This window comes from Ursus maritimus, unplaced genomic scaffold (genome assembly GCF_017311325.1).
Source record: "Ursus maritimus isolate PB19 unplaced genomic scaffold, ASM1731132v1 scaffold_16, whole genome shotgun sequence".
In the NCBI taxonomy this organism is placed as follows: Eukaryota; Metazoa; Chordata; class Mammalia; order Carnivora; family Ursidae; genus Ursus; species Ursus maritimus.
Window position 1 is genome coordinate 18241019 of NW_024424008.1, and position 27607 is coordinate 18268625.

The 27607-nt window shown below is 39.4% G+C and overlaps 1 protein-coding gene across 2 annotated transcripts in view; it reads left to right on the top strand.

Moving 5' to 3' along the window:
- Positions 1-27607, top strand: part of FOLH1B (folate hydrolase 1B) — a 100005-nt gene that overhangs the window by 56891 nt on the left and 15507 nt on the right. The window contains exons 13-18 of one of the 2 annotated variants that reach the window (XM_008704438.1): positions 1917-1984; positions 12524-12615; positions 14195-14285; positions 17560-17824; positions 18104-18185; positions 22559-22651. In XM_008704438.1, the coding sequence (XP_008702660.1) occupies positions 1917-1984; positions 12524-12615; positions 14195-14285; positions 17560-17824; positions 18104-18185; positions 22559-22651 (691 nt within the window). The remainder of the gene's footprint in view (positions 1-1916; positions 1985-12523; positions 12616-14194; positions 14286-17559; positions 17825-18103; positions 18186-22558; positions 22652-27607) is intronic. The other variant, XM_008704437.1, reaches the window with a different exon arrangement.

Below are 27607 nucleotides of genomic sequence, written 5' to 3' on the forward strand. Positions count from 1 at the left end.
CACTGACATTCATCTATAGAATTTAGCTCCACAAACCATCAGTGGTGTTGAAGGTGCTGTCTTAAATGCTTTACATGTAAACATTTATTTAATCCAATAATCCTGTAAGGTAGGTACTTCGTCTCCCTTGTATAGAAGAGGAAACCACCAATTCAGAGAGATTAAGTAATTTTCTAAGGTCATACAGCTAGTAAAGGATTGAGCTGAGACAAATCTAGCTAGTCAACTTCATCCTTTAAACCACTATATTGTGTTGCCCCTCACTACCTTATACAGGTTTTCATTACATATTACATATTACATGTTACATGTTACATGTTACATGGTTCTGCATCTTCTCCTTTTCCATTCAACAGAATTTATGGAAAACTTTCCATGTCAGTATATATAGATCTATCACTTGAAAACAAAAACTTCTACAGTGATTTTGACAGAGCAGTTTATGTCTTAACTCTCCAGTGGATGGTCACAGATTGCTTCAATTTGTTGCAGTAAATATCTTGTTTATTTGCCTGCCTTGCCTTTTTCTATACAAGCAGAGAGTGGAGGGCTACATGGCTTGGTCATGATATATGTGCATTACGTGGTAATACATACTGCCAGACTACTTCTCTGACTCTCTGGTTTGCACTCCAGTAGCTCTTTATCACCTTTTAAAATGGCAGTGGCTAAAACTTGTACATACTTATTCTTCCAGTTGAATTTTAGAACCGGCCTTTCAAGTTCCATGAACAATTCTGCTGGGGTGTCTACTTATTGTTAAAGCCTCAACTTTTGCTGTTCCCAGACATGAAACTGAAGCTTTGAAATAAGAGTTGCTGGCCATTCTCTGAGTACATCATGTACTTTTATATTTCTGGGCATTTGTATAGACTATTCCTTGATGAAGTTGTCTTAACTTCCCCTTCCCCAGGCCACCATCCTGCTTTAGCCTCCCCTCCCTGTGCTCCCACAATTTCTTGAAGGCACCTTTCCTGGCTAGTTCACATGATTCTCAAACTCATCAGACAGAATTCCTGAGGAATGGGAATGCCATCTCTGCTCTCTATTCAGAACTAACTGAAGAGCATCTGCCTTGTAAATGCATTTTTAAAAAGATTTAATTATTTTAATAGCGTGTGTGTGTGCACACATACATGTGGGTTGAGGGGCAGGGGGTGAGGGGCAGAGGGAGAGGGAGAGAGAGAATCTCAAGCAGACTCCAAGCCGAGCATGGAACCTAATGCAGGGCTGGATTCCAGGACCCTGAGACCATGATCTGAGCTGAAATCAAGTCAGATACTTAACTGACTGAGCCATCTAGGTGCCCCCATAAATTCATTTTTACAACAAATATTTATTGGGTAAATGCTAAAGGCCAGGACTGTGCTAAGCCCTGAGGATAGGGCAACAAATAAAAGAGAATACCTGCTCCCATGGAACTTCTAGTCTGGTGGGAGGATAGAAAATAAAAAGGCAAATATTTAACATGTTTGAGAGATAACTAATGAGAAAAATAAGCCAAGGTCAAAAGAGAAAGAGTGGCTAGGATAAAGGGAAGAGATGATGTCCTCTAGGTAGGGTGTTCAGAAGAAAACTCTCAGAAGACATGACATTAGACTAAGGGGGAGGTTTAAGTCATGCAGACATAATGCAGAGACCTGTTCCAGGCTGAGGGAACTGTATATGCAAAGCCCCTGAGTAGGAGTCAGCTTGGGCAGAGTGGGAGGTGAAGATTTGAAGTGGTGACAGGGGTTGTTTCGTGCCTGGAACTGAGGACTGTGGTGAGCGTGATGGCTTTTATTGAGCAATAAGTTGGAGAATTTTTACTGGATCTAGGTTTTAAAAGGATCCTTCTGGCTAAAGAGTTAAGATTCATCTTTGATTGAAAGAATAAAGTAAATGAAATAAAAAACCACCCTCTCTTTATCTTTAAGGAAACTATACTCTGAGAGTTGATTGCACTCCACTGATGTACAGCTTGGTATACAACCTAACAAAGGAGGTAAAAGTAATTATGTATAATTTTAGAAAGTTCAAGTTCTACAAATGATGTTTTCTTGAGGTACCATTATTATGTTAAGCAGCTGCATGGTTTTATAACTTTTTCTCTCATATAGCAAATATTCTGTCTAATAAACTCCAGAGAACATAACATCTAATAAACTCTTCACACATTACCCCATTTTTCCCAACTACCCTGAAGCAGCTTTGGGGTGGCATTGTGTCCACCATCCCTATTTGAAATCGAGAAAATGGAGATTAAAAAGCATTAACCCCCATATGCACCCCAATGTTCATAGCAGCATTGTCTACAATAGCTAAATTGTGGAAGGAGCTGAGATGCTCTTCAACAGATGACTGGATTAAGAAGATGTGGTCCATATATACAATGGAATATTACTCAGCTATCAGAAAGAACGAGTTCTCAACATTTGCTACAACATGGACGGCACTGGAGGAGATAATGCTAAGTGAAATAAGTCAAGCAGAGAGAGACAATTATCATAAGATTTCTCTCATCTATGGAAAATAAGAACTAGGAAGATCGGTAGGGGAAGAAAGGGATAAAGAAAGGGGGGCAATTAGAAGGGGGGATGAAGCATGAGAGACTATGGACTCTGAGAAACAAACTGAGGGCTTCAGAGGGGAGGAGGGTGGGGGAATGGGATAGGCTGGTGATGGGTAGTAAGGAGGGCACGTATTGCATGGTGCACTGGGTGTTATATGCAACTAATGAATCATGGAACTTTACATCAAAAACCAGGGATGTACTGTATGGTGACTAACATAATAAAAATATTATTATAATAAAAAAATAAAAATAAAAATAAAAAATAAAAAGCATTAACCCCCATAATCACACAACTCATACAGTAGCTGAACTGGGACTTGGTCTTGTGATTTAACTCCTTAATTTTAAAACTGATTTATGCTCCTTCCTGTAATGATATCAATTAGCCCAGGACACAGAGAGAGTTAAAGTTTCTAAATGATTGAGAAGGAGTATGTGTAAAAACACCAAGCACTGATTCCAGGGTCAAATCAGTTTGGGGCAGAGGCTAGGTAAGACCATGTACCCCCCTTCCTGACTTCCAGCCTAGAGCTGCACTCCACTGAGCCCCCCTTGAGCTGGGCTGACAGCTGAGGTCCTCTTAATTCTTTTTTTTTTTAATTTTATTTTTTTAAAAATTTTATTTATTTGAGAGAGAAAGAGAGGGAAAGAGCATGTGGGGGTGGGGGTGCAGAGGGAGAGGAACAAGCAGATTCCATACTGAGTGCAGAGCCCCATGTAGGGCTCCATCCCATGACCCTGAAATCATGACCTGAGCTGAAATCAGGACTCAGGCACGTAATTGACTGAGCCACCCAGTTGACCCCATAATCTAAATTTTATTTTTTATTTATAATTTTTTAATTTTTAAAATTATATTATGTTAGTCACCATAGAGTACATTCCTAGTTTTTGATGTAAAGTTCCATGATTCATTAATTGCGTATAACACCCAGTGCACCATGCAATACGTGCCTTCCTTACTACCCATCACCAGCCTATCCCATTCCCCCACCCCCCTCCCCTCTGAAGCCCTCAGTTTGTTTCCCAGAGTCCATAGTCTCTCATGGTTCATTCCCCCTTCTGTTTACCCCCCTTTCTTCTCCCCTTTCTTCTCCTACTGATATTCCTACTTCTTATGTTCCATAAATGAGTGAAACCATATGATAATTGTCTTTCTCTGCTTGACTTATTTCGCTTAGCATTATCTCCTCCAGTCCCATCAATGTGGCAGCGAATGTTGAGAAATCATTCTTTTTGAGGGCTGAGTAATATTCCATTGTATATATAGACCACATCTTTGAATCCAGTCATCTGTTGAAGGGCATCTCGGTTCCTTCCATGATTTAGCTATTGTGGACAATGCTGCTATGAACATTGGGGTACATAAGGCCCTTCTCTTCACTACATCTGTATCTTTGGGGTAAATCCCCAGTAGTGCAATGAATGGCTGGATCATAGGGAGCTCAATTTTTAACTTTTTAAGGGACCTCCACACTATTTTCCAGAGTGGCTGTACCAATTTGCATTCCAACCAACAATGTAAGAAGGATCCCATCTCTCCACATCCTCTCCAACAATTGTTGTTTCATCCCTTGTCAATTTTTGCCATTCTAACTGGTGTAAGGTGTTATCCCATTGTGGTTTTGATTTGAATTTCCCTGATGGCTAATGATTTTGAACATTTTTTTGTGTGTCTGTTAGTCGTTTGTATTGACTTCATTGGAAAAGTGTCTATTCATATCTTCTGCCCATTTTATGATTTGTTTATTTATTTCTTGTGTATTGAGTTTCAGAAGTTCTTTGTAGATCTTGGATACCAGGCCTTTATCTGTAGAGCCTTGCAAATATCTTCTCCCATTCCGTGGGCCACCTCTTAGTTTTTTTGACTGTTTCCTAGGCTGTGCAGAAGCTTTTTATTTTGATGAACTCCCACAAGTACACTTTTTCTTTTGTTTCTCTTGCCTTCGAAGATGTGTAATGAAAAAAGTTCCTGTAGCCGATGTCACAGAGGTTGTTGCCCATGTTCTCCTCTATGATTTTGATGGATTTCTGTCTCACATCGAGGTCTTTCATCCATTTGTTGTTTATCTTTGTGTATGGTGTGAGAGAGTGGTCAATTTTCATTCTCTTGCATGTAGCTGTCCAATGTTCCAGCACCATTTATTGAAGAGACTGCCTTTTTTCCACTGGATGTTTTTTCCTGTTTAGTCAAAGATTAGTTGCCCAAAGAGCCGAGGGTCGATTTCTGGTTTCTCTATTCTGTTCTATTGGTCTATGTATCTGTTTTTGTGCCAGTATCATGCTGTCTTTGTGATCACAGCTTTGTAGTATAGCTTGAAATCTGGCATTGTGATGCCCCCAGCTTTGTTTTCCCTTTTCAACAATTCCTTGGCGATTCAGGGCCTTTTCTGGTTCCACACAAATTTAAGGGCTGTTTGTTCCAGTTCCTTGAAAAATGTCATTGGTATTTTGATCGGGATGGCATTGAAAATGTAGATTGCTCTGGGTAGCATGGTCATTTTAACTATGTTAATTCTTCCAATCCCTGAGCATGGATTATTTTTCCATCTTTTTGTGTCTTCTTCAATGTCTTCCAAGAGTGATTTGTAGTTTCTAGAATATAGATCTTTTACCTTTCTGGTTAAGTTAATTCTGAGATAACGTATAATTTCTGGTGCTATTGTAAACGGAATGGATTCCCTAATTTCTCTTTCTTCAGGCTCATTGTTCATGTATAGAAATGCAACTGATTTCTGGCATTGATTTTCTATCCCGCCACATTACTGAATTGTTCTATACCTTCTAGTAGTTTGGGGGTGGATTCTATTGGGTTTTCCATATAGAGTATCATGTCATCTGCGAAGTGAGACAGTTTGACTTCTTCTTTGCTGATTTGGATACCTTTTATCCGTTTTTGTTGTCTGATTGCTGTTGCAAGGACTTCTAGTACTATGTTGAATAATAATGGCAAGAGTGGACATCCTTGTCGTGTTCCTGATCTTAAGGTAAAGGCTTCCAGCTTTTCCCCATTGAGAATGATATTTGCTGTAGGCTTTTCATAGATGGTTTTTATGAAATTAAGGAATGTGCCCTCTATCCCTACACTCTGAAGTGCTTTAATCAGGAAAGGATACTGTACTTTGTCAAATGCTTTTTCTGCATCAATTGAGAGGATCACATGGTTCTTGACTCTTTTCTTGTTGATATGATGTATGACACTGATAGATTTGCGAATGTTGAACCACCCTTGCATCCCAGGGATGAATCCCACTTGGACATGATGGATAATCCTTTTAATGTACTGTTGGATTCTATTATCCAGGGTCTTGTTGAGGATTTTGGCGTCCATATTCATTAGGGAAATCAGTCTGTAATTGTCCTTTTTTGTTGGGGTCTTTGCCTGGTTTGGGGAATAAGGTAATATTCATCTCATAGAATGAGTTTGGTAGCTTTCCTTATGTTTCTATTTTTTGAAATAGCTTTAGGAGAATAGGTATTATTTCTTCTTTGAATGTTTGGTAAAATCCCCAGGAAAACCGTCCAGGCCTGGGGTTTTGTTTTTTGAAAGGTTGTTTATCACTGACTCAATCTATTCCTAATTAATTGGCCTGTTTAAAAAATCAATTTCTTCCTGTTTCAGTCTTGGTAGTTTATAGGTTTCCAGGAAGGCCTCCATCTCATCCAGATTGCTTAATTTATTGGCATAAAGCTGTTGGTAAAAGCTTCTAATAATCCTTCCAATTTCATTGGTGTTGGTTGTGACCTCTCCTTTTTCATTCATAATTTTATTAATTTGGGTCCTTTCTCTATTGTTTTGGATAAGTCTTGCCAGTGGTCTGTCAATTTTATTAATTCTCTCAAAGAACCAGCTTCTAGTTCTGTTGATCTGCTCTACTGTACTCCTGGTTTCTAATTCATTGATTTCTGCTCTAATCTTGTTCAACTGCTTCTTCGTGCATGGGTTAGGCCTGTCCCTCTTTTGCTGTTTTAGCTACTTGAGGTGAGAATATAAAAACTGCATTTTAGATTTTTCTGTTCTTTTGAGTGAGGCTTGGATGGCTATGTATTTCCCCCTAGGACTGCCTTTGCAGTATCCCATAGGTTTTGGACCATTGTGTTTTCATTCTCATTGGTCTCCATAAATTGTTGAAATTGATTTTTGATTTCCTGGTTCATCAAATCATTCCTGACTGGGAAGGTTCTTAGTCTCCAAAGTTTGAGTTTCTTCCAAATTTTTCTTTCTGGTTGAGTTCCAATTTCAGAGCATTGTGGTCTGAATATCCAGGGAATAATTTCCGTCCTTTGGTATCAGTCGAGACCTGTTTTGTGACCCAGAACATGGTCTATTCTTGAGAATAATCCATGGGCATTAGAATAGAATGAGTGTTCTTTGGTTCTGATGTGTAGTGTTCTATATATATCTATGAGGTCCAGCTTGTCGATTATGGCATTCAAAGCTCTTGTTTCTTTGCTGATTTCTTGCTTTGGTGATCTGTCTATTGCTGATAGTGGAGTGTTGAGGTCCCCTACTATTAGCGTATTTTTATCTATATGTCTCTTTATTCTGGTTAAGAGTTGGCTTGTGTATCTTGCTGTTCCCCTGTTGGGGGCATATATATTTATAATTGTCATATCCACTTTTTGGATACATCCTTTAAGAATAATATAGTGCCCTTCTATGTCTCTAACTATGGTCTTTAGTTTAAAATCCAATCTGTCTGATGTGAGAATTGCTACCCCAGTTCTCTTTTTAGGTCCATTTGCGTGAAAGATGGATTTCCATCCCTTTACTTTCAGTCTGAATGTATCTTTAGGTTCAAAATGAGTCTCTTGTAGACAGCAAATGGATGGGTCATGTCTTTTTATCCCACCTGCAACCCTGTGGCACTTTATGGGAGCATTTAGGCCATTTACATTGAGAGTGATTATTGAGAGATAGAATTTTAACTATGCCATGTTGCCAGTAAAGTCTTTGTTTCTATAGATTGTGACTTTCTGTTCTGTATCACTCTTGGGGTCTTTTTACTTTTATAGAACCCCCCGTAATATCTCCTGTAGTGCTGGTTTCGTGGTTACAAAATTGGTCAATGACTGGCGATTCTGGAAGGTCTTTATTTCTCCATCAATTCTGAATGACAGCCTTGCTGGATAAAGGATCCTTGGCTGCATGTTTTTCTCTGAAAGAGCTGTAAAAATGCCCCCCTTCTCTCATTCCAGGTCTGTGTAGACAGGTCTGACGTAATTCTGAAACCCTTGCGTTGGTAAGTGAGAGATTTCTTTGCCCTGGCCGCTTTCAATACTGTATCCTTGGATGTAATATTTGCGAATATGCACTATGACGTGATGTGGTGTAGGTTTGCCGTGGTTGAGCTTGGGAGGGGCCCTCTCTGCCTGTTGGATATGAATGTTTGTTTCCCTCACTAGATTAGGGAAATTTTCAGCTATAATTTGTTCAAATATCTCTTCTAGACCTCTGTTTTTCTCCACCCCCTTGGGGATGCCAATGATTCTGACATTGGAACGTTTCATGGAGTCAGTAATCTCCTGTAACCTACATTCCTGTGTGTGGATTTTTTTGAGTCCTGATTCTATTCTAGCTTTCTCTTCTAGTAACCCATCCTTCAATTCGCTGATACGTACTTCTTCCTCATTCACCCTGGCCGTCAGAGCCTCTAGTTTTGACAGCATTTGGCTCAGAATTTTTAATTTCTGCCAGGTTCACTCTCATTTCTTCCCTTAGAGATTCTACATTCTCAGTAACATTTTCGTTAATACTTTTTTCAAGTCTACACATCATCTTGACCATTGTTACTCTGAACTCCATTTCTGATAATTTGGTTATCTCCATATCCATTAGTTCTGTGGCATAGGCCACAGACTCATTGTCTTGTCTTTGCTGGGGGGGACTTCTCCTTCTCGTCATTTTGATGAGGAGAGGTTGGGGCATTGTTCAGAGCCCAAATTATTGACCGGGACCCAGGCCATGTGGCCTTGTTTTATAGGGATCTTAGGGATGTGGGCTTCTTGATATTTCAGCCTGCCTTCTGGGGGAGGGGCCTGCCACGCTGATACTCAGGCAACCCTTTTTGGGTAGAGTCTCCATGTCCCCTGCGAGGAGTGATGGGGATGGGCACACTGTGAGCCGGTATTTCCAGGCTTTTGTTCTCTGGCGGCTTTCCCTGGTGGTTTGATGTGCCTCTTCTGAGAATCAGAGCAGCAGTGGCTTAATCTCAGCCTCTGTCTCATAACAGAGGGATCACGGACCGTTCTCCACTGATATTCTGGCCACTTTAACTCTGATTCTGTTGGTGCTGCTCAATCCTGCAGCATCCCGGGATGTGCGCCCCATACCCGGTGTCCCAGCCCTCACTTCCAGAGCTGGCGTGTCTCTGTCCCTTGTGTTTCTCACACTGCCAGTCGCCAGCCGCCAGCTGCCAGCCACCAGCCATCCCCACGTGCTCCTGGAGCTCCCGGTCTCATTCTTGTTCCAGTGAGTGCATGGGAGCTCCAGTTTTCAGACTGGTCTTGCACCCGTTTCCTGGTTCACGGTCTCAGTCTGCTCCCTCACGGGTGCCGGTCCGTGAGTCTGCCCGCTCCCCTGTGCAGTTGGCTCCTGCTTCCTGGTGCCCAAATGTGGCGGCTCCCTCCGCCTTCCCTTTATCTTCTGATATCTGTGTGAGGTTTCATGGCTCCCCGCTTCATACCTCAATACTCAGCTCTGGAGATGTTCATTTGTAGATCCAGACGTATCTTCCTGCGTCTCATGCTGATTCCATGGATGTTCAGGCTGGTCTGGTACCTATCCAAGTCGACTCAGGGGACTGGCTGAAAAAGGGGTCCCCTACTCCTCTGCCATCTTAACTCCCCTCCTCAGATTGGATTTTTTTGAGCCAAGTTTCTGTTTTAGCTTTCTCTTCTACCATCCCATCTTCCAATTCACTAATTCGTTCTTCTGCCTCATTTATCCTGGCCGTCAGAGTGTCTAGGTTTGACTGCATTTGATTCATAGCATTTTTAATTTCTGCCAGATTCACTCTCATTTCCACCCTTAGAGATTCTATATTCTTATTAATATTTTCATTAATATTTTTTCAAGTCTACACATCATCTTGACCATTGTTACTCTGATCTCCATTTCTGATAATTTGGTTATATCCATTTCCACCAGTTCTGTGGCTCAGGCCACAGGTTCATTATCTTTTCTTTGCTTGGGGGGGATTTCTTCTTGTCATTCTGATGAGGAGAGTTTGCAGGGTTGCCCAGAGCCCAAATTATTCACCAGGATCCAGGCAGTGTGCACTTGTTTTATAGGGACCTTAGGGATGTGGGCTTCTTGATTTTTCAGCCTGCCTTCTGGGGAGGGGCCTGCCATGCTGATATTCAGGCAACCCTGTTTGGATGGAGTCTCCCTGTCCCCTGCAAGGGGGGATGGGAATGGGCACAATATGAGCTGGTATTTCCAGGCTTTTGTTCTCTGGCAGCTTTCCCTGGCAGTTTTCTGTGACTCTTCTGAGAGTCAGAGCAGCAGTGGCTGTATCCTAGCCTCTGTCTCAGAACATAGAGATCTCAGTCTGCTCTCCACTGAGCTCTCCTGGCCTCTTTGACTCTCTTTGTTTTGGTGCTGCTAAAAACCCTGCAGCCAGCATCCCAGCCCTCCTTCCAGGGCCGGCATGTCTCTATTCTTTGTGTTTCTAACACTGCCAGCTGCCAGCCGCCCCCACACACGCTCCCGAGCTCCCTGTTTCAGTGTCGTTCGCGCACACTCTGGAGCACAGGTTTTCAGTTTGGACGCACCCATGTTCCCAGGTTCAAGGTCTCAGTCTGTTCTCTTGCCAGTGCCCGTCTGTGAGTCCGGCCGCTCCCCAGTGCAGGTGGCTACCGCTTCCTGGCACCCAAGTGCAGAGGCTCCCTCCCCCTTCCATTTCTCTTCTGTTATCTGTGCGCGGATTCACGGCTCCCCACTTCGTACCTCAATACTCAGTGCTGGAGATGTTCACTTGTAGAGATCCAGATGTATCTTCCTGGGTCTCAGGCTGATTCCATGGGTGTTCAGGATGGTCTGATATATATCCAGCTCCATTCAGGGGACCAGCTGAAAAAGGGGACCCCCTACTCTTTCTCCATCTCTCATCCCTCCCTCCCCCTGACATCCTCTTTTAATTCTGACAGCAGCAGAAGATCCCAAACCTGCTGGAGAGATTGTGCCCGAATTCCTCTGGGACTGTCAGGCAACTCTTCACTTCCCTTGTCCTTATCCTCAGTCCACCAGGCCTAGGGTTCATCATAATGAAGTTGTTGCTTGGCAGATCTTTGTTTTACTGCTAATTACCTGATTTGAAGTGGAAAGGAAAAAAAGACTTGCCTGTTTAATAGAATTACCAGTTGAAGTATAATTACCAAAGAAGACACAACTATTCCCCTTCAGAAAAGGATTTTAAGTAAGACTTAAATGTTATTAACCTTTGGTTTCAAAAGCATGGAATGTAATCTTATAACTTAGCTTCTCCTCTAGGATTAGAAAAAAAATAATTTGAAAAAAATCTATTCATGTCATTACTCAAGAGCTGAATCATTTGTCTGCAGTTTTATCAATTTCCATGAAGTGTGTAAAAATTTAAGTATCTGCAACAGGGTGTTTCTGAGAATTTTCACCATTCATGTAATTTAAGGTAAGTGCTGAGGAAGCTCGGCAGTTATATTTGTTTACTGGCTGGTTTGGTGGCACCCGGGGACATTTGCAAAAACACTACTCTCTAGGTCAGATTTGAAATTTTGTGATGTTTGACTGTTTTGGAGTTTGTTTTATTATGTTTTATTTATTTGGGGAGAGTGATTCCTAGCATTTTACATTTGCAGGATAAACTGAGAATTTAGTTCTATATTTCTACACTGTTCTAAATGTGCATTTCTTAGAATAAATGGAACAGTGCTGTCCCTTATATCAAAATTTTGTGTCAATTTATAAACTTGAGTGAAATTCTTCTGTTCCTTATTTATTCATATTTTGTAAATTAAGATGTAAATAATATAATTTTTGTTAACCTAAGTTCTGACTCTCTTCTCATGCTTATGCAAATTTATGTGTGTTCCCATAGACCTTTGCACCTAGCACATTAAATTCCACATTTTTACTTGCAGTTCCTACTCATAGAGAGTATCTAATGTGTCTTATTAAGCTTCATATCCCTGGCATTCACACAAAGTCTTAAATGACATAGGTACTCTATAAACTTTTAAAAATTGAATTTTTGGAAAATAGAACGTAGGGCTTTTATTAAGTATAAAATAAAAACATTGTATACATATAATGTATAGTGAATAACCTGTAAATAGTTGATGGAACATTAACTAAAGTTTAGTTTGTGAAATGTTTGAAGCATAACATCTAATTTCAGGAATAGTCTAGAACTCAATAATAGATCATGTTTTTTTCCTTGGTTTTCTCATCTGTAAAATCAGAAAATATATTTAAAGTCCAATATTTAACACAATTACAATAAATACTCAATTAAATAAAATATTAATTCATTTGTTTTTAATATATATTATTTAATGATTTATGCAACCTCACTGGCAAGACGCAATATTAAAAGAAATACATTCTGTTAATCATCTTGCTTCCTTTCATTTTTTTTTATAAGAGGAGAGAAATGTGTTTTTGAGAACAGCCTCCATCAATTCAGAAAAAATAGACTAAAAAATCTTACAATATGACCATTCATTTACATACACTGGCTTGGTAATAATTTGGCCTTCTTTTCCATACACTGCATGTATTTTTTATGATTGTCACATTTAAATATAATAGCATGAACATTTTCCCCTATTGTCAGAAACTCATTATTGTAATTCTTAATTACAGCTTATGTGTAAATTGTATCACGTGCTTTGCTGAATATAGTTATTCATTCCCTGGTTAATGGACATTTAAATTTTAAAATATCTGATTTATAAGTATTTTCTTTTTTTCCCTTTTAATTTGTGTAGCTCCAAAGCCCTGATGAAGGGTTTGAAGGTAAATCTCTCTATGAGAGCTGGAATGGAAAAAGTCCTTCACAGGAGTTCAGTGGCATGCCCAGGTAAATAACCAAGACTCTCTACTAGATATAGTATGGGATTGGGTTGAATCAAAGTGTATTTTCTTTCAATGATAAAGAGAAGGCAACGCTTTGGTTCACAAATAAAATATTACTATGTGTCTTGAAGTTAAATCTATAGGCTATGGTTCTTTTTTGAGCAGACAATATATATGCATGGTCCATAAATCAAAAGTTATAATGGTGGAAAGTAGTTCCCCTCTCACTTCTGTCCCCTTGTTACTCAATACATTTTCTTTTTTCTGAATATCATACAGTTAAAAAATATTTTGGTTACTGTAAAAAAAATACAGGCATCATTTCAATATTGGTTGGGTTAGAGGAATAAATATCTCAGAGACATAGATTGATTATAGATAAGATTATACCTATCTAGAGTATGAATAATTAAAAATTATTAAGATAGGATTTACATCTGAATTATCTAATCAAACTTGTGCTTCTTTTAACTTTATCATGAACAACAAATACAGATGATAAAATAAATTGAGGGCAAATATTTTACAACTTAATCTTTAAAAAAAGTAACTTATGTAATTGTGATTAAATGATTTATAGTAGGAAGTATATATTCAATTTTTGGCCCCTTTCATGTCACAGAGAGCTCCTAAAATCTTTAGAATGTTCTAAGTGATGAAAGAGACAGCATGTCTCTTGTTATGTTAGCAGGGTGACCTTTGGACCGCACGTAAGGATGGGGACTGATGGCCAGGAGAACCAACCATATACTTAGAGGGTTAGGACTTTCAGTCCCACCCCATGAGCAGAGGTTGAATCAATCTTCATTACATGCCTTTGTAATGAAGCCTCCATACAAACCCATGGAGACAGGATTCAGAGACCTTCCACGTTGGTGGATACATGGAATTTAAAGCAGAGTGGTGTGGCACCCCTGGGGAGGGCATGGATAGCTCTGTACCTTTTCCCACACCTTGCCCTCTGCACCTCCTCCATCTGGCTTCTCCCAAGTTATATCTTTTTATAGTAAACCAGTGATCTAGTAAGTAAAATGATTCTCTGGATTCTGGAAACAGCTCTAGCAAATTAGTTGAATGCAAGAAAGGGAACTTGGGAATCTCCAATCTGTAGCCTGTTGGTCAGAAACATAAATAAAAACCTGGGTTTGTTATCTTCTTTGTTGTTGGCTTCTGAAATCAGTGGAGGGACAGTTTTGTGGGACTGAGTCCTTCACCTGTGGAATCTGGTGCTACCTTCAGTCTCAGAATTGAGTTGAATTGGAGGACACCACCCAGCTGGTGTCCCAGAGCTTTGCTTGTCGTTGGTATGGGGAAACACCAAACATCCCCATCCACATGTTGGAATTGGGTCCAGGAACCCAAAAAAGCAATGGTCGTTACTACCCAAAACACTCTTATGGAAGTAGATATTTTGTGATCAGGACTGATATTCTTGTCAATCAGTTTTTGTTGTTGTTGCTTGTCTGACATGACTTTTATAAAGAAAAATTATATTTATAAGAACAAGAATGGAGTTTAATTAATCTTTAATTTATACTCACTGAAGAAACTACTCAGATAATCTCTTATTTTATCCCTAAAAGGATTAGTAAATTGGGATCTGGTAATGACTTTGAAGTGTTCTTCCAAAGACTTGGAATTGCTTCAGGCAGAGCACGGTACACTAAAAATTGGGTAAGTCTGTCAGTACGTTTTTCAAGATTACTTATGAATATATTTTATCTTAAACAAATAATTCTGAATTTAAAAGGGGGAGTGACATAAGCCCTAGAGAAATAGAGGAATTTGAAACAGAAGTAAAAACCCTCAAAAAATATCCTCAGAATTCTGAACTCATCCCTCAGTGTGTTCCAGCCTTCAGGATTGCTGTTGAGAAATTTGGTGCTATTTGATCCCTGATCCCTTGGCTCTGATTTTTTCCTTTTATTGAAATATAATTGGCATTCAATATCTTATTAGTTTCAGGTGTGCATCATAGTGATTCAGGATTTTTATAGATTACAAAATGATCCCCACAATATCTAGTAACCATCTATTGATATGCAAAGTTATTACAATATTATTGACTATATTTCTAGTGCTGTACTTTACACCTCCAGGACTTAATTATTTTATCACTGAAAGTTTGTACCTCTTAACCCCCTTCACCTATTTTCCCTACCCTTTAACCCCTCCCCTCTCTGGTAAGCAACAGCAGTTTGTTTTTTGTATCTGTAGTCTGTTCTTGTTTTATGTGTTCATTTGTTTTTGTTTTTTTTAGATCCCACGTATAAGGAATTGTGTGGTATTCATCTTTCTCTGACTTATGTCACTTGGCAAGTTACTCTCTAGGTCCATCCATATTGCAAATGGCAAGATTTCATTCTTTCTTATGGCTGAGTAATATTCCTCTGTGTGTGCTTATACATATACATATATGCGTGTGTGTGTGTGTGTGTGTTCACCTATTAATGGACAATTAGGCTACTTCCATATCTTGGCTATTGTAAATAATGCAGTGAACATAGGGGTGCTTGTATCTCTTTGAATTGATGTTTTCATTGTCTTCAGATAAATACCCAGCAGTGGAACTGCTGGATTGTATGGTAGTTCTATTTTTAAATTTTTGAGGAATCTCCTTACTGTTTTCCACAGCAGCTTCAGCAGTTTGCATTCCCACCAAGGGTGCATGAGGGTTCCTTTTCTCCACAACCTCCACAACACTTGTTATATTTTGCCTCTTTGATAATAGCCAATCTTCCAGGTGTGATGTGATATCTCATTGTGATTTTGATTTGCATTTCTCTGATGGTTAGTGATGTTGAACATTTTTTATGTACCTGTTGGCCATCTGTGTGTCTTCTTTGTAAAAATGTCTATTCAAATCATCTGCCCAGTTTTTTTTTTACCTCTGCCCAGTTTTTAATCAGATTTTTTTGTATTTTTGATACAGAGTTGTGCAAGTTCTTTAACTATTTGGGAAAATAAATCCTTAATGAATGTATGATTATCTTGTTCAGTAGGTTGCCTTTTCCTTTTGTTGATGTTTTCTTTGCTGTGCAGAAGCTTTTTATTTTGATGTAGTCCCATGTGTATATTTTAGCTTTTGCTGCCCTTGCTGGAGGAGGCTGGTTCAAGAGAATATTGCTAAGGCCATGTCAAAGAGCTTAGTGCTCATGTTTTCTTCCAAGAGTTTTAATATTTCAGGTCTTCAGTTCAAGTCTTTCATCAATTTTGAATTTATTTTTTGTATATGGGGTAAGAAACTGGTCCAGTTTCATTCTTCTGCATGTAGCAGTCCAGTTTTCCCAGCACTATTTATTGAAGAGGCTGTCATTTCCCCACTGTGTCATTCTTGCTTCCTTTGTCATAGATTAAATGACCACATATGTATGGATTTATTTCTGGGCTCTGTATTCTATTTCATTCATTGATCTATGTATCTGTATCCATACCAGTACCGTGTTTTTTTTAAAGGAAGGTTTTAGTATGTTCCATGTGGTCCTTGGTGTATGTCTGTGCCTTGGTTATGCCATTTTTCCTTACAGTGGGCTGGGTACAGAGTGGGCCCTTTGGTCTGGAAACATGTCTTACAGTTGGAGGGAATGCTTTTCCCTTTGATCACTTCTTCCTATTTTGTCTTTTTTGAGCTATTTTTTAAAAGATTTTATTTATTTGTTAGAGAGAGAGAAAGAGCACAGCAGGGGGAGCTGCAGAGTGGAGGGAGAATTATTACTGTTATTAAAGTTTCCCTTCATTCCATGCAGTACATCCTTACTCTTGAGTGATTTTCTTTTAGTTTGTGTGTTTGGTCTGTACCTTTCAAGTCATAGGCTGTTTTCAAATGCTTGGTCATCTTTGGCAACCTGTCTTATTTAGGAATTAGTCCATAAAAAGCTGACCAAAGCCCTGTATGCAAGGGTGGCCCTTGTCAAGTGGGAAGCTTCAGAGAAGAATGATTGAGAGTGCCTGTTCTAGATGCTTCATGAGGAAGTGACAACTGAGAATCTATAGGTCTTTTCTCTTGGACTAGTTATTCTCTCCAGACAGGAAATCTTTAATCCTACCACTGGGGTAGGACTCAGGCAGGCTTAGATGGGGGTGGGGTGAGGGTAGATATTAATATTATCTATGCTTTACTCATGAGAATACTACAGTAAAGAAAAGCTAATAATCTTTGGGTTAATAACCACTCAAAGTTATTTGGTAATAAATCCTAAAGCCTGAATTCAAACTCTAGCTGTCTAATTTTAGAATCCTAGCCTCTTCAACACACCACTATATAGTGTTCTTCTATATTAATAAAAAAGTAAACAACTAACTAAGGCAGGCAAAAGGCATAAATCAGCAATTCATTGTTTGAAAACTCCTTGTCTCTTGCCTTTTGTGTATGTTCTTGGTGTCTTCATATGTCTGAGCATTCCTTCTCTCTCCTTCGTGAGATTTTGGATCCACTACTGAATTCCTCACTGCATGGACTCTTCATGTTTCCGCATGCTGTTTGCCAGAGAATCATCCATTTGTGGAATTTTAATCATTAACAATTTGCAGCATTACCCTATATAATATTGTGTAATGTTCATTTACAATTGCCTCCAACAATTCCTTGTCTTCTTAAATTGTTTGTACTGAAATGCAACATTATCTTGTCTTTGTTTCAGAAACGTTTTCACATCTCCTGTATCCTTGAAGGCAAAACTGTTAGGTCTTTCCAGATAATTTTTATACTATCATTTATGTTATGTACACATATTTTTAAATTACAAATCTGGGGTATATTTTAATATTATAATATTAACCCCTTATTAAGTGGCTTATTGAGGTTCTTAAGTACATTCCTTTATTCATTACTGACCAAAACAGTTTTACTAGTATTAATAGTAAATATTGTACTATACATTTTATTATAAGCTATCTTACAAGAAATATATTTTGGTTTTTGTGTGTTTTGTTTGTTTGTTTTTTGTAGGCAACAAACAAATTCAGGAGCTATCCATTGTATCACAGTGTCTATGAAACATATGAATTGGTGGAAAAGTTTTATGATCCAACTTTTAAGTATCACCTCACTGTGGCCCAGGTTCGAGGAGGGATGGTATTTGAACTAGCCAATTCCATAGTGCTCCCATTTGACTGTCGAGATTATGCTATAGTTTTGAGAAAGTATGCTGACAAAATCTACAATATTTCAATGAAACATCCACAAGAAATGAAAACATACAGTGTGTCATTTGGTATGCTACACTTCCTCTTTCAAAATTCATTATCTGTGTGTTTCAATTAATCTCTGAAATGTTATGATCTGCCTTAGTGCCCTTATTATTTATTGCCAGTCCATGTGATCAGATGCTTTGTTTACATCTATAAATGTATGTGCCATTTCACTGATGCTTCTCTTGTAATATATAAAATATAAATACTGTGTAAATGCAGAAGAGGACAAACAGCTTCCTATATTGTTCCCTTTGCATAAGCCATAGGACAATGCCATTAGGCCCCAATTTCTATTTCAGATTCACTTTTCTCTGCTGTGAAGAACTTTACAGAAATTGCTTCTAAGTTCAGTGAGAGACTTCAAGACTTGGACAAAAACAAGTATGTTCTACATTTTTAAGTTATGCCTGTGATAGATACAATGAAAAAGAGATACTAATTACATCTTTGTTGCTGAAATATCTTTGGAAAATGTTTTGCTCCCTTCTGTCTCTCCACTGTAAAGCATCCTGTACAGGGCTGCCATATCTCTCTAAGACCCATCTCTAACTTTCTGAGTGGCAGCCATGTACTGAGAAATGCCAGTGTCTCCTTAACTACCAGCTATTAGTTACAAAATTCCCACCTTAGCACTGAAGGTCCTCCGCTGTGTGACCCCAGCTTTTTCTAGCTTTGTCTCTTGTTCTTTCATTGTCCATCATACTTCAACTAATTCTCCCATTTTCAGAGCACACCTTCTTTTCTTTGTCTTCTTAATGTCATTACCTCCAGAGTTCCTCCAATATTTCCACTTCCACCTGGTAAAATTCTTTCTCCAGAATAACAAGTATTGAGAAGCCAGTTTTCTCCCAAAATTAAGCATTTAGGATTAATCCTGTGTGAAATCACCAAAGTAAACATAATTGGAATAGAACTTTAAGATGGGAGAAACATAATGTGAGGGTATTAAGGAACTTCTTTTAAAGTGGAATTTTGAGAGGGAACATCAATTGTATATGAAGCCTGCTATGATGATAAAAATATAAACTCCTTGGGGACTGATGCAAAAATACATAGAAAGATAAGAGCAGACAGTCCATATTCAACAATAATGTTGTTTAAGCTCTTCTAGGAACTGATAAGAAAGTGAGTTCAGAATCTCACTTGACATTGCTTGCAAACGTAAGCAATGGTTGTAGAAGAATTCTTTACTAAAAGTTGAAATTTCTTGGAAGTCAAATTCCAAGTTTAAAAGCAATAGGGAAATGACAAAACAGTCAGGTTTGAGAACACTGAAATGGCTAATAATATGAAAGTTAATCATCAATAGCAAAGATAGAAGAGTGGGAAACCTCTTTTCCAGCATAATAATGTTTATTTATAATCATGTTTATAATATAAACATTATAAAAATATTTTTTGAAAATTGGAAAGAAAATCCAAAAGAACAAGCTGAAAATGTTGGCAATTGGCAAGACAATTAAAAAAGAAGACACTACCTGTATAGAAACAGTTAAAAAAAAATTCAAATTCACTACTGTTTAAAAAATACAGATGAAAATAACATCATACTATTTTCAAAATAACCTTATGCTGTCTTCATATCAACTTACTAATGTATTAAAACTTGCTTGTACACATTGCACCAGATGGTGCCCTGGAGCAGATGCTCTCACACTTTTTTTTTTTAATGATTTTTTATTATATTATGTTAGTCACCATACAGTACATCCCCGGTTTCCGATGTAAGGCTCAATGATTCATTAGTTGTGTATAACACCCAGTGCACCATGCAATACGTGCCCTCCTTACTACCCATCACCGGTCTATCCCATTCCCCCATCCCCCTCCCCTCTGAGGCTTTCAGTTTGTTTCTCATAGTCCATAGTCTCTCATGTTTCATTCCCCCTTCTGATTACCCCCCCCTTTATCCCTTTCTTCTCCCACAGATCTTCCTAGTTTTTATGTTCCATAGATGAGAGAAATCATATGATAGTTGTCTTTCTCTGCTTGACTTATTTCACGTAGCATTATCTCCTCCAGTGCTGTCCATGTTGTAGCAAATGTTGAGAACTCGTTCTTTCTGATAGCTGAGTAATATTCCATTGTATATATGGACCACAACTTCTTAATCCAGTCATCTGTTGAAGGGCATCTCGGTTCCTTCCACGATTTAGCTAATGTGGATAATGCTGCTATGGACATTGGAGTGCATATGGCCCTTCTCTTTACTACGTCTGTATCTTTGGGGTAAACACCCAGTAGTGCAATGGCTGGGTCATAGGGTAGCTCAATTTTTAACTTTTTAAGGGACCTCCACACTGTTTTCCAGAGTGGCTGTACCAACTTGCATTCCCACCAACAATGTAGGAGGGATCCCCTTTCTCCACATCCTCTCCAGCAATTGTTGTTTCTTGCCTTGTCTATTTTTGCCATTCTAACTGGTGTAAGGTGGTATCTCAGTGTGGTTTTGATTTGAATTTCCCTGATGGCTAATGATTTTGAACATTTTTTCATGTGTCTGTTAGCCATTTGTATGTCTTCATTGGAAAAATGTCTGTTCATATCTTCTGCCCATTTTTTGATTTGTTTATTTGTTTCTCGTGAGTTTGAGAAGTTCTTTGTAGATCTTGGATACCAGTCTTTTATCTGTAGTGTCATTTGCAAATATATTCTCCCATTCCGTGGGCTGCCTCATAGTTTTTCTGACTGTTTCCTTGGCTGTGCAGAAACTTTTAATCTTGATGAAGTCCCATAAATTCATTTTATCTTTTGTTTCTCTTGCCTTTGGGGATGTGTCATGAAAAAGGTTGCTTTGGCCGATGTCGTAGAGGTTGCTGCCTATGTTCTCCTCTAGAATTTTGATGGATTCCTGTCTCACATCGAGGTCTTTCATCCATTTGGAGTTTATTTTTGTGTATGGTGTGAGAGAGTGGTCAAGTTTCATTCTCTTGCATGTAGCTGTCCAATTTTCCCAGCACCATTTATTGAAGAGACTGCCTTTTTCCCACCGGATGTTTTTTCCTGCTTTATCAAATATTAGTTGCCCAAAGAGCCGAGGGTCCATTTCTGGGCTCTCTATTCTGTTCCATTGGTCTATGTGTCTGTTTTTGTGCCAGATCCATGAGCATGGAATATCTTTCCATCTTTTTATGTCTTCCTCTCGAACACGGCGGCTCCCTCCACCTTCCGTTTATCTTCCGATATCTGTGTGCGGTTCATGGCTCCCCTCTTCGTACATCAATACTCAGTGCTGGAGATGTTCATTTGTAGAGATCCAGATGTATCTTCCTGCATCTCAGGCTGATTCTGTGGTTATTTAGGCTGGTATGGTACCTATTCAGCTCGACTCAGGGGACCGGCTGAAAAAGGGGTCCCCTACTCCTCCGCCATCTTAACTATCCCCCTGCTCTCACACTTTTCTGATAGCATTGTGAATTGTTTTAAAAACCTTTTTGAAAAAAATTAATAAAAAATAAAAGCTTTTTTGAAAAGCATAAATACATACTGTTAAAGTTTCAAGAGCCATATATAGGTTCTTAGACTTGGCCGTACTATTTCCATTTCTTGGCCATTTTCGTCAGGAAAGAGTTTCAAGTTTGGAGAGAAAAAAGGGCTTCTCAGAGAAAGATATGAATTATAATACCAAACAATTCAAGGGGCTAAACATCCAAATGATTTTGGCTCAGGTCATGATCTCAGGGTCGTGAGAGGGACGGATCCACGTGTCAGGTTCCATGCTGGGCTTGGAGCCTGCTGAAGATTCTCTCTCTTTCTGCCCCTATTCAACTCTTCCCCTGCTCCTGCTATCTCTTTTAAAAAGTTTTTAATTAAAAAATAAAAATAGTTTATTTAAAAAATACCAAATAATTCAAAATGGTTAATACCTAAGAGGAGAGAAATTACCAAAAAATCAGATGTCTGCCAATTTGAACATTTTAGAAGCATAAAATGGTTGATTATAAAGAAAATATAATGTAAGATATTTACAATAAAATGTGAAGTAAACAAAAAATATTTAAAATTGTAAATAAAGTTTGATTACATTTTTATCGAACAAATGTAGAGAAAAACTCAAAGTAAACCAGGTAGTATAATAACTGTCATCCTGGGGTGAATATGGGATTTTTTTCCCTTATACTTTACAGTACTCTCCAAATTTTTGTGTGGGTAAAAAAATAAAAGTAAATCAACAATGAGAAATAAATCTTAAGGAGATTCAAAACACCATGTATTCTCTGAATTTGATTTTCTGTCCTTAAAAACTATGATGTTTCCTCTCTCTGGAAAAGGACCTTATGGACATAGATTATGATTTTCTAGGACATTTGGCTTTAATAATAATAAAATAAAATAAAAACATTGGCTATCATTTGGTAAATTAGTATAATTTTCCAGGAACCCTACTAAGCATTAATAGACTATCCCACTCAATATCAAAATCACTTCTTTAAGTAGATTATTAGGATCCTTAGATAAAAAATGTCTTGCCTATATTTAAATACCTAGGTTTGTCAATTAATTAGTTCAATATAAATAAAAAGTATTGTTGACTTTTTCAACTGGCACATATAACTTTCTGTGGTATTATAAGCCTCAGCAGAATAGTATTTTATAGGATTTTAAAAATGTAACTGTGTGGGCTAGTTTCTTAATTTGCATATCATAGGGACTTAAGATGTATTACTTATGTTTAGTTTTTTTGTGAATTTTTACTTTGCTGTGCAGTGCATGCTTTCTCATGAAGTGACATCTGTATTTGTTTTCTTACTTAGCCCAATATTATTGAGAATTATGAATGATCAGCTGATGTTTTTGGAACGAGCATTTATTGATCCTTTAGGATTACTAGACAGGCCTTTCTATAGGTAAGAATGCAAATATGACTCCTCATTATATCCTTTTTTCTTATTTTTTGCACTGCAGAAAAAATATAGTTGATTTTTTGTAAGCAAATAGAAATTTCAAAATATATATAGCAAATGATGTATTATTTCTTCATATAATGTAATATGATTGCTACATTTTCTTTTTATATCTTTTTTATTTCAGATTATAATTTAATATATGTTCATTGTAGGAAATTTAGATCAACAAAGTCACAAGTAGAAAATAAAAATCACCCCAATTCCGTTGGTTAGTTATAAAATCATGCTTATATATGGTTTATATAATTTTAGCCCCGCTCTCATTTTAAATATATTTGACTTATGTATGTATACACATAAGACATAATAAATATATGTAAAATGTAAAAAATGTGAGGAAGAAAAAAGATGGCAGAGGAGTAGGGGACCTTTTTTCAGCTAGTCCCCTGAATCGAGCTGGGTATCTACCAGATCATCCTGAACACCCATGAAATCAGCCTGAGATGTAGGAAGATACATCAGGATCTCTACAAATGAACATCTCCGGCACTGAGTATTAAGGTACCAAGCGGGGAGCCGTGAATCCGTGCACAGGTATTGGAAGATAAATGGAAGGGGAAGGACACTTCCACCATGTTCAGGCACTGGGAAGCAGTAGGCACTTGCACTGGGGAGCAGGTGGATTCGTGGACTGGTACCCACGAGAAAGCAGATTAAGACCGGGAGCCGTGGAACGCCTGTGTGACCAGACTGAAAACCGGAGTTCTGGAGTGCTCACTGGAACCAGACTGAAAACCAGAGCTCAGGAGTGCACACTTGAGTTAGACTGAAATCTGGTGATCAGGAGCATGTGCAACCAGATTGAGACAAGGAGCTCAGGAGCGCATGCAGGAACTGGGGACAGCTGGTGGTGTTAGAAGCAAAAAGGACAGAAACTTGCCAGCACTCCCAGGGACTCTCCCTAGGAGAGTGGCTGTGGGGCGCACAACCCAGGACGCTGTGGGGCTTTTAGCAGCACTGACATAAACAGAATTAAAGTGGCCATGAGAGCTCAGTGGAGAGCAGACTGTGATCTCTCTGTTCTGAGACAGAAACTAGGATATGGCCACTGCTGCTCTGACTCTCAGAAGAGTCACAGAAAACTGCCAGCAAAAGCCTCCAGAGAACAAAACCCTGGAAATACCAGTTCACATTGTGCCCATCCCCACCCCACCCCCCCACAGGGGACAGGGCAACTCTACCCAAACAGGGTTGCCTGAATATCAGCATGGCAGGCTCCTCCCCCGCCCCAGAAGGCAAGCTGAAAAATCAGGAAGCCCACATCCTTAAGTCCCTATAAAACAAGTGCACATTGCCTGGTTCCTGGTCAATAACTTGGGCTCTGGGCATTCCTCAACCTCTCCTAATCTGAATGACCAGGAGGAGGAATCCACAGCAAAAAAGGAGACAGAAACTGTAGCCTGTGCCACAGAACTGATGGATATGGATATAACCAAATTGTCAGAAATGGAGTTCAGAGTAACAATGGTCAAGATGATGTGTAGGCTTGAAAAAATATTAACAAAAATACTAACAAGGATATAGAATCCCCATGGGCGGAAATGAGAGCAAATCTGGCAGAAATTAAAAATGCTATGAATCAGGGGTTGGGTTAAGATGGCGGAGGAGTAGGGGACCCCTTTTTCAGCCAGTCCCCTGAGTTGAGCTGGATAGGTACCAGACCTGCCTAAACATCCACGGAATCAGCCTGAGACGCAGGAAGATACATCTGGATCTCTACAAATGAACATCTCCAGCACTGAGTATTGAGGTACGAAGCAGGGAGCCATGAAACTGCCCACAGATATCAGAAGATAAACGGAAGGGAGCAGGAGACGCCATGTTTGGGCGCCAGAAAGTGGTAGCCACCTGCACGGGGGAGTGGGCAGACTCGTGGACCAGCGCCCGCGAGAGAGCAGACTGAGACCGTGAGCGGGGGAACGCGTGCCACCAGACTTTTCACAGACCTCCGGTGCACTCACTGGAACCAAACTGAGACCGGGAGCTCCGGGAAGCACGGGGGCAACAGGCAACTGGTGGTATTAGAAACACAAAGGACAGAGACGCTCCGGCCCTGGAAGTGAGGGCTGGGATGCCGGGTGTGGGGCGCACATCCCGGGACGCTGCAGGGTTGAGCAGCAGCAGCAGAAACAGAGTTAAAGTGGTCAGAACATCAGTGGAGAATGGCCCGTGAACCCTCTGTTCTGAGACAGAGGCTGAGATTCGGCCACTGCTACTCTGACTCTCAGAAGAGGCATAGCAAAATGCCAGGGAAAGCTGCCAAAGAACCAAAGCCTGGAAATACCGGCTCACAGTGTGCCCATCCCCATCACCCCTCGCAGGGGACAAGGAGACTCTACCCAAAAAGGGTTGCCTGACTATCAGAGCGGCAGGCCCCTCCCCCAGAAGGCAGGCTGAAAAATTAAGCAGCCCACATCCCTAAGATCCCTATAAAACAAGGGCGCATGGTGTGGGTCCCGGTCAATAATTTGGGCTCTGGACAACCCCGCAACCTCTCCTCATCAAAATGACGAGAAGGAGAAGTCCCCCCCAGCAAAGACAAGACAATGAGTCTGTGGCCTATGCCACAGAACTAATGGATATGGAGATAACCAAATTATCAGAAATGGAGTTCAGAGTAATAATGGTCAAGATGATGTGTAGACTTGAAAAAAGTATTAACGAAAATGTTAATGAGAATGTAGAATCTCTAAGGGAAGAAATGAGAGTGAACCTGGCAGAAATTAAAAATTCTGAGCCAAATGCTGTCAAAACTAGAGGCTCTGACGGCCAGGGTGAATGAGGAAGAAGTACGTATCAGCGAATTGAAGGATGGGTTACTAGAAGAGAAAGCTAGAATAGAATCGGGACTCAAAAAATCCACACACAGGAATGTAGGTTACAGGAGATTACTGACTCCATGAAATGTTCCAATGTCAGAATCATCGGCATCCCCAAGGGGGTGGAGAAAAACAGAGGTCTAGAAGAGATATTTGAACAAATTGTAGCTGAAAACTTCCATAATCTAGCGAGGGAAACAGACATTCTTTTTTTTTTTTTTAAAGATTTTATTTATTTATTTGACAGAGATAGAGACAGCCAGCAAGAGAGGGAACACAAGCAGGGGGAGTGGGAGAGGAAGAAGCAGGCTCATAGTGGAGGAGCCTGACGTGGGGCTCGATCCCGTAACGCCAGGATCACGCCCTGAGCCGGAGGCAGACACTTAACCGCTGTGCCACCCAGGCGCCCCGAAACAGACATTCTTGTCCAACAGACAGAGAGGACCCCTCCCAAGCTCAACCACTGCAAACCTACAGCACATCACGTCATAGTGCATATTCGCAAATATTACATCCAAGGATACAGTATTGAAAGTGGCCAGGGCAAAGAAATCTCTCACTTACCAACGCAAGGGTTTCAGAATTACGTCAGACCTGTCTACACAGACCTGGAATGACAGAAAGGGTGGGGGGGGCATTTTTAAATCTCTTTCATAGAAAAACATGCAGCCAAGGATCCTTTATCCAGCAAGGCTGTCATTCAGAATTGATGGAGAAATAAAGACCTTCCAGAATCGCCAGTCATTAACCAATTTTGTAACCATGAAACAAGCCCTACAGGAGATATTAAGGGGGGGTTCTATAAAGGTAAAAAGGCCCCAAGGGTGATACAGAACAGAAAGTCACAACCGATACAAACAAAGACTTTACTGGCAACATGGCATCATTAAAATCATTTCTCTCAGTATTCAGTCTCAATGTGAATGGCTTAAAATTTCCCATAATGCTACAGGGTTGCAGATTGAATAATAAGAACTGACCCAACCATTTGCTGTCTACAAGAGACTCATTTTGAACCCAAAGATACATTCAGACTGAAAGTTAAGGGATGGAGTACCATCTTTCACGCAAATGGACCTCAAAAGAAAGCTGAGGTAGCAATTCTCATCTCAGACAGATTGGATTTTAAACTAAAGACTATAGTTAGAGACACAGAAGGGCACTATATTATTCTTAAAAGATGTATCCAGCGAGTGGCTATGACAATTATAAATATATATGCCCCCAACAGGGGAGCAGCAAGATACACAAGCCAACTCTTAACCAGAATAAAGAGACATATAGATAAAAATATGGTAATAGTAAGGGACCTCAACAGTCCACTATCAGGAATAGATAGATCACCTACGCAGAAAATGAACAAAGAAACAAGAGCTTTGAATGCCATACTCAACGAGTTGGACCTCATAGATATATATAGAACACTACAACCCAGAACCAAAGAATACTCATCATATTCTAATGCCCATGGAACATTCTCAAGAATAGACCATGTTCTGGGACACAAAACAGGTCTCAACAGATACCAAAAGACTGAAATTATTCCCTGCATGTTTCAGACCACAAAGCTTTGAAATTGGAACTCAACCACAAGGAAAAATTTGGAAGAAACTCAAACACTTGGAGACTAAGAACATTCCTGCCCAGGAATGACTCGATAAACCAGGAAATCAAAAATCAAATTAAACAATTTATGAAGACCAACAAGAATGAAAACACAACGGTCCAAAACCTATGGGATACTGCAAAGGCAGTCCTAGGGGGAAATACATAGCCATCCAAGCCTCACTCAAAAGAACAGAAAAATCTAAAATGCAGTTTTTATATTCTCACCTCAAGTAGCTAAAACAGCAAAAGAGGGACAGGCCTAACCCATGCACGAAGAAGCAGTTGAACAAGATTAGAGCAGAAATCAATGAATTAGAAACCAGGAGTACAGTAGAGCAGATCAACAGAACTAGAAGCTGGTTCTTTGAGAGAATTAATAAAATTGACAGACCACTGGCAAGACTTATCCAAAACAATAGAGAAAGGACCCAAATTAATAAAATTATGAATGAAAAAGGCAAGGTCACAA